General features: G+C 41.1%; 1 protein-coding gene across 1 annotated transcript in view; it reads right to left on the minus strand.

The window, feature by feature from the left end:
• Window positions 1-19697, minus strand: part of ARSB (arylsulfatase B) — a 186178-nt gene extending 166481 nt beyond the window's left edge. Inside the window, exon 1 of the mRNA XM_030846513.3 lies at window positions 18880-19697. Within this exon, the coding sequence (XP_030702373.2) occupies window positions 18880-19194 (315 nt within the window). The 5' untranslated portion in view covers window positions 19195-19697. The remainder of the gene's footprint in view (window positions 1-18879) is intronic.
• Window positions 19698-20774: the final 1077 nt, after the last annotated feature.

The raw sequence follows: 20774 nt of genomic DNA on the forward strand, positions 1-20774 counted from the left end.
TTGAAAGAAATGAATAAAAACAGTCTCACAAACATTAGATAGTTTCAACAAATATTTATCCAGGAACTATGTTAGAAACTGTTAAGTTTTCACTTCTTACCTCAAAAAAGCAGCCATAATATGAAGTGTGGATCTATCAAGGAAAAAGTGTTCCAATTTCTATGCACATGAGATGTTGGTGTTTGATTAGAAGAAGCTTCTATAATCTTTCAAGACTTGATTTTTTAAAAGGGTATAATGAAGATAATGATTTGCATTTCTTATTCTACCTTACATAAAGCATAATTTCAAAAGATGGTGACCAACTTTTCCTTAAAAAAAAAAAAAAAGTGGCCATCTGATCCATAGGTTAGGAGCGGCTCCCACACGTATCACCAGGGTGCAAGCACCACACAACTAATTTTAAGAAATTATCACGTGCTGAGTCTTGGTGTAATATTAAAATAGAATACCCACAATTATATGAAAAGGTTATTAAAATAACCCTCTCTTGGGAACTTCCCTGGTGGCACAGTGGTTAAGAATCTGCTTGCCAATGCACGGGACCCAGGTTCGAGCCCTGGTCCAGGAAGATCCCACATGCCACGGAGCAACTAAGCCCGTGCACCACAACTACTGAGCCTGCACTCTAGAGCCCGTGAGCCACAGCTACTGAAGTCCACATGCCTAGAGCCCATGCTCCACAACAAGTGAAGCCACCGCAACTAGAGAAGCCCACGCACCGCAACGAAGAGTAGCCCCTGCTCACTGCAACTAGAGAAAGCCATGCATGGCAACGAAGACCCAATGAAGCCAAAAATAAATAATAAAATAAATCTATTTTTTAAAAAAACCCTCTCTTTTCCAGCTACATATCTGTGTCAGGCTGGATGTTCTTCAACGACTTTTACCAAAACAATATACAGTTGACCTTTCAACAACTGGGGGTTAGGGGCACTAACCCCTGTGCAGTTGAAAATGTAAGTATAACTTTACAGTTGGCTGCATCCAGGGATTCAACCACAGATCATGCAACATCATAGTACGTATTTAGTGAACAAAATCCACGTATAAGTGGACCCTCACAGTTCAAATCCATGTTGTTCAAGGGTCAACAGTATTGCACAGGTTGAATGCAGAAGCAGATGTAACAATCTAGCTATCTTCTATTAATAGGAAACACGTACAAAAATATAAAACAAGGAGATTGGTTCAAGATGGCAGAGTAGAAGGACGTGTGCTCACTCCCTGTTGTGAGAGCACCGGAATCACAACTAACTGATGAACAAGCATTGACAGGAAGACACTGGAACTCACCAAAAGAGATATCCCACATTCAAAGACAGAGGAGAAGCTGCAATGAGATGGTAGGAGGAGTGCAATCACAATAAAATCAAATCCTATAACTGCTGGATGGGTGACTCACAAACTGGAGAACAATTATACCACAGAAGATTACCCACTGGAGTGAAGGTTCTGAGCCCCACGTCAGGCTTCCCAACCTGGGAGTCCGGCAATGCGAGGAGGAATTCCCAGAAAACCAGAATTTGAAGGCTAGTGGGATTTCATTGCAGGACTTCAACAGGACTGGGGGAAACAGAGACTTCACTCGTGGAGGGCACGAACAAAGTAGTGTGTGTATCAGATCCCAGAGGGAAGGAGCAGTGACCCCCATAGGAGACTGAACCAGACCTACCTGCTAGTGTTGGAAGGTCTCCTGCAGAGGTGGGGGGTGGCTGTGGGTCACCACAGGGACAAAGACAGTGGCAGCAGAAGTTAGGGGAAGTACTCCTTGGCGTGAGCCCTCCCGGGGTCCACCATTGGCCCCACCAAAGAGCTTGTAGCCTCCAGTGCTGGGTCACCTCAGGCCAAACAACCAACAGGGAGGGAACTCAGCACCACCCATCAGCAGACAAGCGGACTAAAGTTTTACTGAGCTCTGCCCACCAGAGCAACAGCCCGCTCTGCCCACCACCAGTTCCTCACATCAGGAAGCTTACACAAGCCTCTTAGATAGCCTCATCCACCAGAGGGCAGACAGCAGAAGCAAGAAGAACTACTATCCTGCAGCCTGTGGAATGAAAACCACATTCACAGAAAGATAGACAAAATGAAAAGGCAGAGGACAATGTATCAGATGAAAGAACAAGATAAAACCCCAGAAAAACAACTAAATGAAGTGGAGATAGGCAACCTTCCAGAAAAAGAATTCAGAATAATGATAGTGATGAGGATCCAGGACCTCGGAAAAAGACTGGAGGCAAAGATCGAGAAGATGGAAGAAATGTTTAACAAAGACCTAGAAGAATTAAAGAACAAACACCTAGAAGAATTAAAGAACAAACAAGCAGAGATGAACAATACAATAACTGAAATGAAAAATAAACTAGAAGGAATCAATAGCAGAATGGCTGATGCATTAGAATGGATAAATGACCTGAAAGAAAGAATGGTGGAATTCACTGCCGCAGAACAGAATAAAAAAAAAAGAATGAAAAGAAATGAAGACAGCCTAAGAGACCTCTGGGAAAACATTAAACGCACCAACATTTGCATTACAGGGGTCCCACAAGGAGAAGAGAGAGAGAAGGGACCCGAGAAAATATTTGAAGAGATTATAGTCAAAAACTTCCCTAACATGGGAAAGGAAATAGCCACCCAAGTCCAGGAAGCACAGAGTCCCAGGCAGAATAATTCCAAGGAGAAACACGCCAAGACACATAGTAATCAAATTGACAAGAATTAAAGACAAAGAAAAATTATTGAAAACAACAAGGGAAAAATGACAAATAACATACAAGGGAATCCCATAAGGTTAACAGCTGATTTCTCAGCAGAAACGCTACAAGCCAGAAGGGAGTGGCATGATATATTTAAAGTGATGAAACGGAAGAACCTACAACCAAGATTACTCTACCCGGCAAAGATCTCATTCAGATTCGATGGAGAAATCAAAAGCTTTACAGACAAGCAAAAGATAAGAGAATTCAGCACCACAAAACCAGCTCTACAACAAATGCTAAAGGAACTTCTCTCAGTGGGAAACACAAAAGAAGAAAAGGACCTACAAAAACAAACCCCAAACAATTATGAAAATGGTAATAGGAACATACAAATTGATAATTACCTTAAATGTGAATGGGTTAAATGTTCCAACAAAAAGACACAGGCTCACTGAATGGATACAAAAACAAGACCCATATATATGCTGTCTACAAGAGACCCACTTCAGACCTAGGGACACATACAGACTGAAAGTGAGGGGACGGAAAAACATAATCCATGCAAATGAAAATCAAAAGAAAGCTGGAGTAGCAATACTCATATCAGATAAAATAGACTTTAAAATAAAGAATGTTACAAGAGACAAGGAAGGACACTACACAATGATCAAGGGATCAATCCAAGAAGAAGATATAACAATTATAAATATATATGCACCCAACATAGGAGCACCTCAATACATAAGGTAAATGCTAACAGCTATAAAAGAGGAAATCGACAGTAACACAATAATAGTGGGGGACTTTAACATCTCACTTACACCAAGGGACAGATCATCCAGACAGAATATAATAAGGAATCAAAAACTTTAAATCACACAATAGACAAGGTAGACTTAATTGACATTTATAGGACAATCCATCCCAAAACAGCCGACTACACTTTCTTCTTAAGTGCACATGGAACATTCCCCAGGATAGATCACATCGTGGGTCACAAATCAAGCCTCGGTAAATTTAAGAAAACTGAAATCATATCAAGCATCTTTTCTGACCACAACGCTATAAGATTAGAAATCAATTACAGGATAAAAAACGTAAAAAACACAAACAAATGGAGGCTAAACAATATGTTACTAAATAACCAAGAGATGGCTGAGGAAATTAAAAAATACCTAGAGACATATGACAACGAAAACACGATGATCCAAACCTTATGGGATGCAGCAAAAGCAGTTCTAAGAGGGAAATCTAGAGCAATACAATCCTACCTCAATAAACAAGAAAAATCTCCAATAAACAATCCAACCTTACACATAAAGGAAGTAGAGAAAGAAGACCAAACAAAACCAAAAGTTAGCAGAAGGAAAGAAATCATAAAGATTAGAGCAGAAATAAATGAGATAGAAACAAATAAAACAACAGTAAAGATCAATAAAACTAAAAACTGGTTCTTTGAAAAGATAAACAAAATTGGTAAACCTTTAGCCAGACTCAATAAGAAAAAGAGGGAGAGAACTCAAAACAATAAAATTAGAAATAAAAAAGAGAAGTTACAATGGACTTCACAGAAATACAAAGCATCATAAGAGACTACTACAGGCAACTCTATGCCAATAAAATGGATAACCTGGAAGAAAACACAACCTTCTGAGACTGAACCAGGAAGAAATAGAAAACATGAGCAGACCAATCGCAAATAATGAAATTGAAACTGTGATTAAAAATCTTCCAGCAAACAAAAGTCCAGGACCAGATGGCTTCACAGGTGAATTCTATCAAACATTTAGAGACGAGCTAACACCCATCCTTCTCAAAGTCTTGCAAAAAATTGCAGAGGAAGGAACACTCCCAAACTCATTGTATGAGGCCACCATCACCCTGATACCAAAACCAGACAAAGATACTACTAAAACAGAAAATTACAGATCAATATCACTGATGAATATAGATGTAAAAATCCTCAAGAGTACTAGCAAATGAATCCAATAACACATTAAAAGGATCATACACCGTGATCAAGTGGGATTTACCCCAGGGATGCAAGGGTTCTTCAATATATACAAATCAATCAATGAGATACACCATATTAACAAATTGAAGACTGAACACCATACGATCATCTCAATAGATGCAGAAAAAGCTTTTGACAAAATTCAACACCTATTTATGATAAAAACTCTCCAGAAAGTGGGCATAGAGGGAACCTACCTCAACATAATAAAGGCCATATATGACAAACCCACAGCAAGCATCATTCTCAATGTTGAAAAACTGAAAGCATTTCCTCGAAGATCAGCAACAAGGATGTCCACTCTCGCCACTATTATTCAACATCATTTTGGAAGTCCTAGCCACGGCAATCAGAGAAGAAAAAGATAGAAAAGGAATACAAATTGGAAAAGAAGAAGTAAAACTGTCACTGTTTGCAGATGACTTGATACTATACATAGATAATCCTAAAGATGCCATGAGAAAATTACTAGAGCTAATCAATGAATTTGGTAAAGTTGCAGGATACAAAATTAATGCACAGAAATCTCTTCCATTACTATCAGAAAGAAAATTAAGGGAACAATCATATTCACCACTGCAACAAAAAGTATAAAATACCTAGGAATAAACCTACCTAAGGAGGTAAAAGACCTGTACTCAGAAAAGTATTAGACACTGATGAAAGAAATCAAAGATGACACAAACAGATGAAGAGAAATACCATGTTCTTGGATTGGAAGAATCAATATTGTGAAAATGACTATACTACCCAAAGCAACCTACAGATTCACTGTAATCCCTATCAAATTACCAGTGGCATTTTTTACAGAACTAGAACAAAAAATCTTAAAATTTGTATGGAGACACAAAAAACCCCAAATAGACAAAGCAATCTCGAGGGAAAAACACGGACCTGGAGGAATCAGACTCCCTGACTTCAGACTATATTACAAAGCTACAGTAATCAAAAGAATATGGTACTGGCACAAAAACAGAAATATAGATCAATGGAACAGGACAGAAAGCCCAGAGATAAACCCACGCACCTATGGTCAACTAATCTATGACAAAGGAGGCAAGGATATACAATGGAGAAGACAGTCTCTTCAATAAGTGGTGCTGGGAAAACTGGACAGCTACATGTAAAAGAATGAAATTAGAACACTCCCTAACACCATATACAAAAATAAACTCAAAGTGGATAAAAGACCTAAATGTAAGACTGGACACTATAAAAGTCTTAGAGGAAAACATAGGAAAAACACTCTTTGACATAAATCACAGTAAGATCTTTTTTGACCCACCTCCTAGAGTAATGGAAATAAAAATAAACAAATGGGACCTAATGAAACTTCAAAGCTTTTGCACAGCAAAGGAAGCTGTAAACAAGAGGAAAAGACAGCCCTCAAAATGGGAGAAAATATTTGCAAACAAATCAACGGACAAAGGATTCATCTCCAAAATATATAAACAGCTCATGCAGCTCAATTAAAAAAACAAACAACCCAATCAAAAAATGGGCAGAAGACCTAAATAGACATTTCTCCAAAGAAGACATACAGATGGCCAAGAGGCACATGAAAAGCTGCTCAACATCACTAATTATTAGTGAAATGCACATCAAAACTACAATGAGGTATCACCTCATACTGGTTAGAATGGGCATCAGCAGAAAATCCACAAACAACAAATGCTGGGGATGGTGTGGAGAAAAGGGAACCCTCTTGCACTGTTGCTGGGAATGTAAATTGATACAGCCACTATGGAGAACAGTATGGAGGGTCCTTAAAAAACTAAAAATAGGGCTCCCCTGGTGGCGCAGTGGTTGAGAGTCTGCCTGCTGATGCAGGGGACATGGGTTCGTGCCCCGGTCCGGGAGGATCCCACATGCCATGGAGCGACTGGGCCTGTGAGCCATGGCCACTGACCCTGTGCGTCCGGAGCCTGTGCTCCACAACAGGAGAGGCCACAACAGAGAGAGGCCCGCGTATGGCAAACAAACAAACAAACAAACAAACAAAAAAGTAAAAATAGAATTACCATATAACCCAGCAATCCCACTACTGGACATATACCCAGAGAAAACCATAATTAAAAAAGACACATGTACCGCAATGTTCATTGCAGCACTATTTACAATAGCCAGGATATGGAAGCAACCTAAATGCCCATTGACAGATGAATGGATAAAGAAGATGTGGTACATATATACAATGGAATATTACTCAGCCATAAAAAGGAATGAAATTGGGTCATTTATAGAGACATGGATGGACATAGAGACTAAGAGTGAAGTAAGTCAGAAAGAGAAAAACAAATATTGTATATTACTGCATATATGTGGAACCTAGGAAAATGGTACAGATGAACCAGTTTGCAAGGCAGAAACAGAGACACATATGTAGAGAACAAACATATGGACACCAAGGGGGGAAAGCAAGGTGTGGCGGGTGTGATGAATTGGGAGATTGGGATTGACATGTATACACTGATGTGTATAAAATAGATAACTAATAAGAACCTGCTGTATAAAAAAAATTAAAAAATATAAAACAACGTCATTCTTCTTGTGTAATTCTCTTGTTTTGAAAAATACAGTTATTTTCCCCAAGTTATTTACATTAATATGTAATGGAATTATTATTGCTGTTTTTCAATGAATAAAAATATTTTAAAATTTCTATTTTAATTTCTGACACAGTAAATTTTGAAAGGTATAACCACACAAACATAAGCTCTATGGGGTCTTCAATTTTTAAGCATGTACAGAGGTCCTAAAACCAAAAAGTTAGAGAAGGACGTTAGTCTGACAGTGATCATTATTATGAGGAAAATAGAGAGGGAGATAGTGACAGGTGACTCTTTAGAGAGGATGGCAAAAGAAAGCTTCTTTGAGGAGGAGATACTTGAGCAGAAATCTGAATGAAATAAGAGAGTAAGAGAGAGCCTTGCAAAAATTTGGGGCAGAGCAATCTAGGCATAAGGAATAAGAATGCAAAGGCCCTGAACTTGCTAGGTAAGTTCGAAGGCCACATGGAAACCGGTGTGGCCCTTGTCACAGCTCCTGTGCTGAGGGATGATACTGCACCCACTGCTGGTGCACAAGGGGGGTCCTTGGTGGCTTCCCTCATTGCCTACCCAGACCCTCCCTTCCCTACAGTGTTACCCCTCTCCCCCCCACCAATCCCTTGTCCTTGCTTAGCCAGGGAGGTGCTCTTCTCTGTAGGAAGCAGGGTGGAGGCTCACATTTAATTCTTCACCGACACTAGCTTTCCCTAGCACTCACTGGGCACTCCTGATTTCCCTAGAATAAATGGGGCTCTGGGGACACCAAAGGTTGACAGTGCCAGTTCTCAACCCAGCCATGACTCTCTGGCGCCTCCATCAGCTGTCAGGTGGGTAGCAAGCAATTATTAATAAATGGTGAAAACAAAATGTGTTTGTAAATGATTTACTTGCTTTTATAATTTAAAGCATAAGAGCCCGAAGCTCAGAGAATTAAATCGCATCCCAGCTCTTTCGCTAACCGTACACTAAACACTCAGCAACTGTCACGGTAATACTGTAAGCATTGTCATCAATAACACATCACGCCCTCTCACCTACATTTCAATACACTTTCTTGAGGAGATGGGGTGGCATTATACAGAACATGCACCTAAGCCTGGGCCTGCCCCCTGGAGTGGGATGTGGTACATATTAACATCAAATGACATGTATGCTGGTTCTAATCTATAGTTCTGCTGGTGCTATTAAATCCTGATTTATCGCTGATTTTTTCAGATTCAAATATTGACTACTCAGACCAGACAGATTTTTGCCTCGTTTTGTTTCAAATTCATGGCAATACACAGATACAAAGTAAACACAAAAACAAAACAAAAACCCTTCAAACTCACCATCTTTTCTTTTTAATTTATTATAAGCTACTTACTATTAAATAGTTTTCTCATAAGCTTTGACATTGTCCTGAATTTCATTTTTTTGTGTGTCTGTCCAGAGCCAATACCTTTGGAATTGCCCCTGCTGTTGCTTGATTTCACGATACCTTTCCATGCCCTCCTAAAAGAACCATGTGGAATATCTTAAATGTTAAATTAAAGTGGATTTATTTTGAAGGTGATAATATGTTCGCTATCTTGATTATGTGGTAACGGCTTCACAGGCATATACATATCAAAACTTATCAAATTGTATACTTGAAATACGTGTAGTTTATTGCATGTCAATTATACCTCAATAAAGCTGTTTAAAAATAAAAGTGAGTTTAAGTTTTCTATTTAGATTTTTATACTTTGCCTAGAAATAACTGGACACCTTCATTGGGATATATGCCAGATGCCCTTCATTTGCCCTCCAAATCCCCAATCTGCCTTCTGTCCTGTCTCCAGCCTGGGAAGTTGACCTACTGGGGCCAGATCAAAGGGCTCCTGCACCTTCTGGTTCTGACTGGGTTCAGCCAATGGGGAGCCCAGACTGGGATTGGAAGGAGGGAAGAGGTGAGTGGCCCTGAGCTGTCAGGCTGTCCGTATCCTGCAGGCCATCCCAAAGGTGGCCTTCTTTACAGGACTCTGTTTCTAGGTTCTGGTCACTCCTCTTTCCTTTCTTCCCCCTGGTCTAGGGGTAGTAACAGCTCCAGTGGGTTATACACTATGTCTTGCGTTTCCCCCACACATTCATGCCTTTTCAAATAGTCCCTTTGCAAATAAACCCTCCCTAAATTATGCTAATTTGAATGTGCCATCTTTTCCCAGCTGGGATCCTGAATAATAAGGATGTTACAAAACCCAAGCTGGGAAAGGGAAACATTGCTCTCTAAATATACACACGCACACACACACACATCCCTCACATAACAGAAGGATTCTGTCCACAGTTAACGTTAGAAGTTTACTCAATAGAAAATTAATCCCGGGTTCAAAAAACTTCGTAATATATACTAATTGGCAACAGCAGAGGATAAAGAAGGATAATATTTTATGGAGTTCAAAAGACCCAGTGGAAATAAATGTTATGCGCAAATTTCTTTAAATGGAAAGGTCATCCATCACATGCGGAGAATGACCTCCGATCACTCTAAAGCCCTGCCAAGGGATGCTGTGCGACTCACTCTTCCGAGGCCACATGGGCACCACACCGGGTGGTCAGCTGAAGCCTGCCTCTATTACCTGCAATCACACAGGGTAGGGAACATTCTTTTCAGTTCCTGAGAATGTATTCGACAGGACATTTTCATGGCATTACTGGGGGAGGGGAAGCCAAAGTCTGGATGATGGCCAAAAACATGTTTTGGGTCTGTTCAAACACTGTTTGAAGCAAGGAAACTGTAGCGTGTAGAGAAGCAGTAAACAGGCGAATGAACGCAGAGCTGGTTGCAACCCAGCACTTGAGTTGAGCACAGAACTGGAGAGCCACACCATGCTTCATGGGAAAGGATGGCAAGGCACCAAGGAGAATCAAAAGAAAAAATAAGCGTCACTTTGGCAACCCAACAGCATTTACAACAATTTCATTCTAACACCCATCTTCAGTGTTTGGAGAGTAGGTGTTGAATGGAGAGGGTCTATAGATAATATATGAAAGTCCAAAGGGGCTACTCTCTTTCTTCCACATGTAGCTATCTCTTCTCCACTAAACCAAATCTTTGAAAAACATCTTCTCCTAAGATTTTACTTGACTGTCAAGGATTCCCTCCACAAAGGCAAAGGGTCTACAAATTCAGTAAAGGACCTGGCTTGTCTCTGAGTTCTTTCTATGAGATAACTGATGAGAAATCCTTGTTTACATGGTTTGTTGCACGTAAAAATTTATTTGATCCTGTAAGTCATTCTGTCCGCTGTAGACCTGGAATATACTATCAGAGTGGTCTCATGAGCATAAAAGAAAAAAACCGCTCTCCTGAAGGGGGGAGGAGGAGGACGGTTCCCACATCAGAACCTCTTTATTTCAGTTACACTTACAATAAACTTTCCCAGGGGCCAGGTGACCCACTGCTACATACGTGGCAATGGATGCTATTTCTCTCCAAACCTCAATAGCGTTGAGATAACTTCCAGATGAACAGAGGCAGATTCTATCCTGTCAGTCTGACCTGTGCAGGATGAACTCATTGCAACCATGTATTTGTGCAATACCTCCTCCTGCAATACTCGAAAAACCAGAAAAACAGGCAGCTCTACTATTCCACTTTATACACCAGAGAGCCTGGAGGGAAGCTTCATGACCAGAACACAATCACAGAACAGGCTGGTGGCTGGCCAGGAGTTCGGAACTGCCAGCCTGGGCCTGGGCCAGAACACTACAGGTTTTAACCATGGTCGAGTACCACTCAGGCCACCTTAGGGTTTATCCCTGGAGATGCCCCACAGAACAAATGGATAGTGGAGAATCTGCTCACTTCCCCCCAAGCCTTCTAAAAAGCCATCAGCTGCCCATGCTGCTGAAGCCAAGAGCTACAGAACACACATTATGTGTGTTAGGGGCCTGGCTTTGCCATCTGGCCTGGTCCTTCAGAACTCAGGCTGCAGAGCTGGCTAGTATCACTAGCAGTTTTAAAGGTCTATTTATTTTGGTGTTGATTAGCAAAGAGTGTAAATCTGACTAAACCACAAAGGGATGTTGTTTGTAAAAGGAATAAACAAGGCAAAAACTGTTTTACTGCCTTTCTCTGTTTAAATTATAAATCCAACCAAAAGCCCAAAATGAGAAGGAAGGAAAATATGGAGGAAAAAGCCTTTTTAGAAAAGTGATATGCTTAAGGGAACAAAAACAGAGTTACCAAACGGTAACAGCTTATGCTCAAAGTGATTCTTGGAATAATAAACCTCAAATGTCAATCAACCAAAAATTCCCATAAGTCAATGGGTCATATTCCACTCAACCCCAAACTTATTTCCTTATTTCCTCTTTTCCAGTTACTTGGGAAGTAAAAAGGTAAAGATCAGATTTTTTTTTTTTTCCAGTATCTTCAACACTTGCAGACTAAGGCCTCCAGCTGCCCCTTTCGTTTTGGGAAAATGCTCCTGGGCTCTGGCCAGGCTTAGGAAGGACACTTGGCTTCAGCAAAACACAAGACCCATCACAGCAAGTCATCCCCAGGGCTCTCTGCGTTAAAACCCTGATGTGTTTTAGCAGGTGGCCATCTTGCTTGTCAGTATGGAGCTGATGCATCCTTTACTTCTCCTCTTAAATGAGCACAGGGATAAAGACTAGCAAGTTCTTTATCTTTGGAGGCACCTATGGCCTCTGGACTACATGCTCTCTTATCACTAACACCTTGGATGCCTTTGCCAGCAAGTCGTATGAACACTCCTAATGACTATATCTTTCCCCAAGACTCGCCCCTTTCTTCCAACTCTTGACTCCTCTTTGCCCCACTTCTAATCTTAGAGTCCAGGGAAAGGTAACCAGGGACAAGAGACACTGAGAGGCAAGCACTTGGAGGGCAGGCAGGATACTGAAGACAATGAGAAAAAGCAGCAGGGAGGTGAGGGCAACCCCAGGCAGAACGACTTCCTCCTTCACGCCACAGTATGCAATGCCCTATTCTCCCTGCAGCCGTGGGTTTTCCCTGCTCACATTCTTCAAGCAAACTTGAAGCAAAAGCCAAAAATTACCCACAATGCTCCCGCACAGCCTCCTTCCTAGATTGCCTGTTCAAGGTTCTGCTTCAGGTGTGAGTGAAAAGGCGTGAAAGTGTCTTGTCCGTTTGTCAATGTGATTAAGAGAAATGTGGCGTGGGTCCCTTAAGAATGAAATCTTGGCGTCATCTTTCATTGCTTCTATCCTCTGACAAGGTTTCAGAGTTCTGGTGGAGTGGCCCCCTCAGGTCCCAAGGTAAGAATGTTCCCAGGTGAGGACCAAAGTTACTTTACTCTTTTTTTTTCCCAGAAGGAAGTGTTTCTACTAAGGCCTACCAGTTTTGTTACCCTTTCACCTTTTTAATTTCTTAAAAAGGAAGCCAGGGTGCTAGAAATGACCTGTCAACCCTAAGCAGTTAAGACAGTGAGCTCTTTCAGGAAACGCACAGGTGTTAAAACACTTAGCACGTTCATTCATTTACTTGCTCAACACCAGGTGCTTCTCCAGGTCAGAGACAAGTGAGGCAATGTCATGGAGAAGCCGGACCTGAGAACAGACAACCACGCTTAAAATGTGAACTAGGAGTGCAGAGGTGTAATGAACATTTTGTGCTGAATAAAGTCAATTTGTAAGAATAAGGAAATTCAGTATTTTCAAGTCTTTTGTTTGAACTAAAAGGGGTATAAAAATTCTATTAGAAAAGCTGAAGTATTTTTATTATTCTCCCACTCTTATAAACATCTTTATTATATGTGTTTTTTGTTTTTATTTTTTTGGTATCCCAGGTGGGACACGAACTCACAATCCCTGGCTTAGGATGTGTGTGTTTTTTATTGAAATATATTTGATGTAAAACACTGTATAAATTTAAGGTGTAACACATGTTAATTTGATACATTTATACATTATGATAGGATTGCCATTGTAGTGATAATTAGCACTTCTATCATATTTTATAATTATCCTTTCTTTTACAGGTTGGAATCATTAAGTTCCAGTTTCCTAGCAAGTTCAATGGTTATAATAACAATATTATTGTTTGTATTCACTATGCTGTGCATTAGATCTCTAAGTCTTATTTGCTATGTGTTGCAAGTTGGTACTCTTACACAACTGTCCTAACTCTGTCCTAACAAAGACAATGTAGTACTGGCATAGGATAAACATAAGGACAAAAATACAAATCATATATCTGAAAAGGGTTTAGTATCCAGAATATATAAAGTGTTGGCAAGGAGGTGAGGAAATTAGAACCCACATACATTGTTGATGGGAATGCAAAATGGTACAGCTGCTAGGGAAACAGTTTGGCAGTCCCTCAAAAAGTTAAACATAGAGTTGCCATATGATCTAGCATTCTACTCCTAAGTCTATACCCTAGAAAACAGAAAAAAATATATATGTTCATACAAAACTTCTACATGGATGTTCACAGTGGCATTATTCATAATAGACAAAAAGTGGAACAATCCAATGTCCATCGACTGATGAATGGATAAATAAAATGTTGGTGTATTCACACGATGGGATATTATTCAGCCATGAAAAGGAATAATACATATTACAACATGGATGAAAGGACATCTATTGTATGAGTCCATTTTATATGAAATGTCCAAAATAGGCAAATCCACAGAGATAGAAAGTAGATCAGTGGCTGCCAGGAACTAAGGCAAGAGGAGAAAGGGGAGGAATTGCTAATGGGTTTCATCTGGGGTGATGGAAATGTTCTGAAACTAGACAGTGGTGACGGTTGCACCACCTTGTGGCTATATGAAAAACCAATGACTTATATATTTAAAATGATTAATCTTATGGCATGTGAAATATAACTTAAAAATACATTTATAGGGAAATAAGCATATCATATATTGCTGGTAAGAATGTAGATTGATACAATCTACTGAAGTATAATTTTGCAATATTTATCCAAATTACAAATGCCTCTACACTTAAACCCAGAAAATTCCTCTTCTAAGAATTTACCCTACATATATATATATTCAAACATGTGCAAAATGACATAGGTACAAGGTATTGACTTCAGCATTCTCTGATATATCAAAAGGCTGGAAACAACCTGCATGTCCATCATTATGTGACTAGTTAAATAAATTATGATATATCCATCTACCAAAATATTATATAGCCATAAAAACTAATGAGGATGCTCTTTATATAACAATATGAAATTATTTCAAATGTTAAGTTAAAAAAAATGAGGTACAAAACATTGTGAAGAGTATGCTATCATTCTGATCATTTTGGAATTTGTAGAAATAGGGAATCACTATGCTGTATACTAGGAACTAACATAGTGTTATAGGTCAGTTATACTCCAACAAACAAACATACACAGAAATAGAGATCAGACTTGTGGTTAGCAGAGGTGGGGGGGAGGATAGATTGGATGAAGGTAGTCAAAAGGTACAAACTTCCAGTTATAAGATAAATAAATACTAAGGAAGTAATGTACAACATGATAAATACAATTAACACGGCTGCATGTTATATATGAGAGTTGTTAAAAGAGTGAACCCTAAGTGTTCTCATCACAGGAAAAATTTTTTTCTTTTCTTTTTTATGAGATGATGGATGTTCACTAAACTTACCGTGGTAATCATTTCATGGTACACGTTCATCAAGTCATTATGCTGTACACCTTAAACTTACACAGTGCTGTATGTCAATTACATTTCATTGAAATTGAAAAAAAAAAGAACCCCCCCAAAAAAGAGTATGCTACCATTCAAATCAAAGGAGAGGGAGGAATATCTACATATATATTTGCTTGTACATGCATAAAATACTTTTGGAAGGATATATACAATTTACATAGTGTTGTTTGCCTCCAAAGATAGGTAACTGTATGCCTAAGGAACAGAATGTGTGTGTGTGTGTGTGTGTGTGCGTGCGTGTGCGCGCGCGCGTACACCCGTGTATAGGGAGAGATTTTGAAACTTTTGAGTTTTTAAACCATGTGAATGGATTTCCTATTCAAAATGTAAATAAAATATAGATTTTATAAAATATTTTTAAAATAATGAATGAGTCATAATGCTGTGGGAAGAAAACTAACTTAAGTATATTGAGGCCTGAATTTTAGTTCCTGATTACCAGTAACTACTTAGTTCATCTGCTGATCAATCTCCCTCTCCCCTCCATCTAAACTCTATGAATTCTTCACCAAAGTATGCAAGTTTTAAAAGGTTCAAATGTGAGGATTCGGAACAATTAAACGTCTCAATATAAAAGGTTGAATTCACGTTCCTTTTTAAACAAGTGCCTAGCCGCGCAGCAAGCAGCTCCTGCAACTTGTAAGGCAGTGTTGGGCAAGATTAATCTCTCTTTCTACCAGTAGATGGAGACAGTGGGTAGATAATGTGCTTTTGCCAAGTTAGAAACTTGCTCTAGTGGACACAGGAGCCATAGAGTCAAAAAAATGTACAGCTAGAAAGAGCCTTAGAGTTCAGCCCAACTCCCGTAATTTACAGACATGGAAAATGATGTCCTTCGAGGTCAGAGTCTGAAGGCTGACATGGCAAAGACTGAAATCCACATCTCACAACTCTTAACTGGTCCTCTTCACTAAATACTCTTATAAGCTAAAAACCTAAAATTCAGCATTTATTGGGAATACAAAATTCAATCAGTCAAAACTTGTTTATCACTTTGCATTTTCTAATCTAAAGTTAGATGATTAAGGAAGGTGGCACCTCTATTAAAGCATGATTGTTAGGTTCACAGATACGACTATTAAGCAGTTCTTTCAAGTACCTAATTTTGAAATAGTCAACAAATTTCCTCATTTTATTGTCTAAAATTATGCACAACACATGACTCATTTTGAAATGAAACCTCTCTCCCCATTTTCACTTTACATTTAACATAAGGAATTCCTAACTTGAAATCTAATGGGTTAATTTTTTTCATCGAGATGTTTAGGAATGACCTATATGTCAAAAAATAAGAGAGATTAGTTAGTAAATCTGAAGCAGCTCTTGTGATGATGTTTTTAATAATTCTGAGTAGGCAGTGTAGTGTAGTGGTTATAGAGCTACTGCCTGGTTCAAATCCTGATTCACAACTTACCAGCCCTGTGACCCTGGGCAAGTTTCTTAACCCCTTCCTCAGTTTCTTTGTTATCAGATAGGGATGATAATAGTAGTACCTACTTCATCGGGGTGCTGTAAGAGTTAAATTAACTAATACATGTAAAATGCTTAGAATGGTACCAGAATATAGTATCTGAGGCCAGTGAGGCTCCTTGGCTCTCCCAGAAATACTGACTCTTTTAAATGAGGATGGTTGCTAACCAAAGATAATTTCTAATTGAGTCTCTTGAACTCAAACAGAACAGGGGAGAAAAGCCAAGCAAAATGTTTGGGGAGGCTAGCTTGCTACACTGATTGGCCTCTAAACACTTTTGGATAAGCAGCCTCTACCTTCACTTCTTAACCTCAGGGTACTCTAAATACTCATTTTTTTGTTTTGTTTTGTTTCTTCCCAAGACGGAATGTTGGTGACTGATCAGGGAGGATGTTCAGAGGCAAAAGCAGTCTGAACAAGTTTTTTAAGTGTGGTATTTGTTTTCCTGTTCAAGACTGTTGGAAGGGAGGAAGTTGGAGAAATGAATGGCCCTCCCATTCTTCTGCAATTTGAGTTCAGTTCTCTTACTTCAGATCAAATGCAGAACCATTTGGGCAGACCCTGTCTTCCCTCCTTTCCCTTCTTTATTCAGATGCTCTTGTACTCCTACAAAGCGTCCAGTGTGACATTTGCATCAGAGCAGAGATTCCTGATTCCACGTAGCAGCCAGTTAGAACTTCGGAAAGTACTTAGGGCTGATGGTGAAGGGAACCATCCTTTACCTCCGCTGCAAACCTTGACTTACTTTTCAGTCCGTAGTAAAACTCTATCATTTCTGTTTCTAAAAGTCTTCAGACCACTGTGCAAATCTTTATTGCAAGTGAACCCTCCCCTCCCTTGATCTCAGGACAACATGAGGCTAGGGTTGATCTGAAAGGCTACATGAACACAGATTTGGGAGGGCAAGGTTCAGGCACATCCCTGTGACTTTCACAGTAAGGGCCCAAAGTATGGCTGTTGAACAAACAGTGCATACAAACTACCAGTTTATTGTATATTTAACATGGTCATAATCACAAAATGTCAATCTTATTCAGATTAAGAAAAAAGAAGAGTCCAATTTTAGAGGCCTGAGATGACTAGTGGATGCAGGAAAGGCACAAAACCCAGTTTTACCACTTTCTAGCTGTGTGATACTGCCAACTAAAAACTGGCACTTGTCATCTGACTCTACAAGGACTAAGTCACTGGCCACTACAGCCGCTGACCTTCAACCCCCCCTCCAAGAGGAGTTCAGGGTGGAGATCAGGAGCAAGGCACTCTGTGCTCTAGGAAAAACTGGCAGGACAGGCCTTCAGATAGTTAGATATTTTCAGGAGAAGGTTTTATCAGCCCAATTCTTGCACCTCCTCATATCTAGAAAAGCACTAAAATCATTAACAGTGACATCTGCTCCTCGTGACTAGCAGCGAGCCTCCGCGAAAACGTGTACTTGACCGCACGCACCCCCTTCACTAAAGTCATATGTAACACTGACCTTTCCCCCCATCTCTTTGGAGCAGTTTCTCAGAGCTATCTGAAATGCTGTCTCCCAGGCTATAGCCCTCATCTTGCTCCAAATAAAATTTCATTCGCAACTCTTACATTGTGCACTTTTTTCAATTAATAATTCTTAACATGTCATTGAACCTCTACAGGTTTACTGCCTAATGTGTAAAAGGGGATTAAAAATAACAGCTACCTCACAGGCTGTTTCAAGAATTAATTTTAAAAACAGTAAAGCACTATGCAAATGTTCTTGATATTCTTCGTTATCTAATGTATGCGTGCTCTCTACAAATATACTTTACTCTGTTAACTACAGAGAAGTTTTAAAAGAGATAATGAAGATGCTCAGAGGAGTTCAATACAGGTTACATCTGAAGGGAAAGTCAGCAGCCCAAGAAAAATCAACTTGGTTTTCACTGCAGGGCTACTGAGAACTTGGAAAAATAAATCTTTGGTCGGGCAGTCCTAACCTATGACCGCTGGGTTTACAGAAACCAAAAGCGCACCCACTGCGAGCTCTCCTTCGTTTTAACGCTCCTCCCCACCCAGCTTTCCTGGCTCCCCATCTCTCTCTGCTTCACTCCTGGGTGCCCCGCCTGCTCGCTCTCCATCCTCCCACTTCAAGACCGCTCGGCAAAGTCCATTCGGACCTTCAGCCTACTGACTCGCAGTGCCCCGCATCTGGCGTTGCCCAGAAACCCCTTCACCCCGACCTTTTGAAAACGTAAGACAGAAACACCACCCGGCGAGGTGGGGCGCCGGGGGAAGAGCGGCGCCCTGGAGCCGGGCATGCGCAGAGGCCGCCGCGGGTTGCGGGCCTGAGCGAAGCAAGTACAGCGCTGCTAGGGCCAGAAGCCGTCTCTTTGGGACCCGGTTCGGGGAACCGATCCCGACTGGTCAGCACCCGCCCAGGGCTCGGGGCCCATTTCTAAGAGGCTCGCGGGCCGCCGGGGGCGCTGCGTACCTGGTAGCGGCCGGTGAGCAGCTGGCTCCGCGACGGCGTGCACAGCGGCTGCGTGTAGTAGTTGTCTAGCAGCACCCCGGCGGCCGCCAGCGCGTCCAGGTGCGGTGTGCGGATTTCCGAGCCGTGGAAGCCCACGTCGTTCCAGCCCAGGTCGTCCGCCAGCACGAAGACGAGGTGGGGCGGCCGGCCAGCCCCGGCGCCTGAGCCCGGCGGCGGCGGCAGCAGCAGCAGCAGCAGCAGCGGAAGGACGGCGGGGAGGAGCGGCCTCCGCGGCCCGGGGCCTCGGGGCAGGCTCGCCGCGCTGCGCGGGCCCATCCTGCGCCGCCCGCGGTGCCCGCGCCTGTGGCGCCCCCGGGCCCCGGGCACTGCTTATAGAATCAGGAACTGGGCGGCCGGGGCCTGCCCCGCCCCAGCACGGGATTTCACCCCTAGCAGGCCGCAGGCAGGAGAGGCCCGGCGCCAGAGCCTCCGCCGCCTCTGACCCGGGCCGGGGCCGGTGTGGTGGGGGAGGAGCCAGAGAAGAACCCGGGCAGCCCTTGCTGCCGTGCTCCGTTGATGCTTGATAGGAGCTAAGATCTCTTATCTTTCCACCGAAGAGCTTTGCCTCGTGGCATCGTAAAAGAGGAGCAGATTTGTTCTTTGTACTAACTCTTCACAGCTTACAAAGCATATTTCACAGCCCTGATCTCTTTAAATCTCGGAGCAACCCTGGCAGCTAGGAATCACAATTATTGCCTTTTTTCTTTTTTTTCCAGAATAAACAAGCTTGTGTAGTTGGTGGAGCCTAACCCAAACCCAGTTCCGACTCCAGATCTTGAGCTACGAGGTTTTAAAGGTCGTGAAAGAATCATTTCTAGCAGAATTATTTCTAGCAAAAGAACCCAGCCTCGTGCAGGTGCGGGGACGATGAAGAGGCAGAGGTCTGGGTGATGTTTCCGGTTCATTTAAGAATAGCGTACGCCTGTGAAGCCATTTCCTCCTCACTAGCAAAAAGGGGTCAAATACACACTCCGACTGCACGGTGCCCTTTTGAAGGTGCAGTTTTACTTAGGTTGCCCTGGCTCTTGATTGGCGTGCTGTGTGGCCATTGAGTAGCTTATTAGTTTGTCCGGTTCATGAGCCCTTTAAGAGCTGGCTCCCCCAGAATCAAATAGTGAACCAAAGAAGTATAGTATCTAATTTGCCTGAAATAACCTGTGGATGGAAGGAAAAATTCCCTTAGCCACATGCTCATTGAATTGAAGTTAGCCTTATGACCAGTATATTCCCACTGTCATCAAGACTCTGCCTACTCTGTGTCTGGAGATACACAATAACTGTTAACAGTAGTAGGGGAAGAAGTCTTGCACAGCATCCTTTCAAGTTATCTGCATCTGATTCCATGGGAATCGTTTTACAACTTTATAGGCTGTAGATAACCGGTAGCGATGGAAACTAATTCTTGTTTATACAGATGCAAATGAATTCTATCCAGTGGAATGGCATCCTCACCACCTCCGGAAAAAAGTTTTGCCTCCACTTACACATTTACTTAATATTCCTGATCTGGTCCTTGGATTGTCCTTTGAACTAGTGTTAACACCTTATCCATTTTCTCATTAATGTTAAATAAAATCTTTAACATGTATTCATTTTTATATATGTATTAGGGTCACGATTTAATCTTTTTTTGAAAATTATTCTTTAATATGTGGAATGTTTCCCTCTTACATACATAGAATTTTTTTTTTCTTTGTATGAAGTAGATTAGTTTATGTTACATCCACTTTTCACCACTGGTGGAATCAATGAAATTTAACAGGAAAAAAATTTTTAATTTAGCATTAAAGTAAAAAGAAAAATTTTGAAGCGCTGTTTGACTCTCATTAGGTTAAGTCTTGAAAATTCCATTTAAA

Source organism: Globicephala melas, chromosome 3, assembly GCF_963455315.2.
Source record: "Globicephala melas chromosome 3, mGloMel1.2, whole genome shotgun sequence".
In the NCBI taxonomy this organism is placed as follows: domain Eukaryota; kingdom Metazoa; phylum Chordata; class Mammalia; order Artiodactyla; family Delphinidae; genus Globicephala; species Globicephala melas.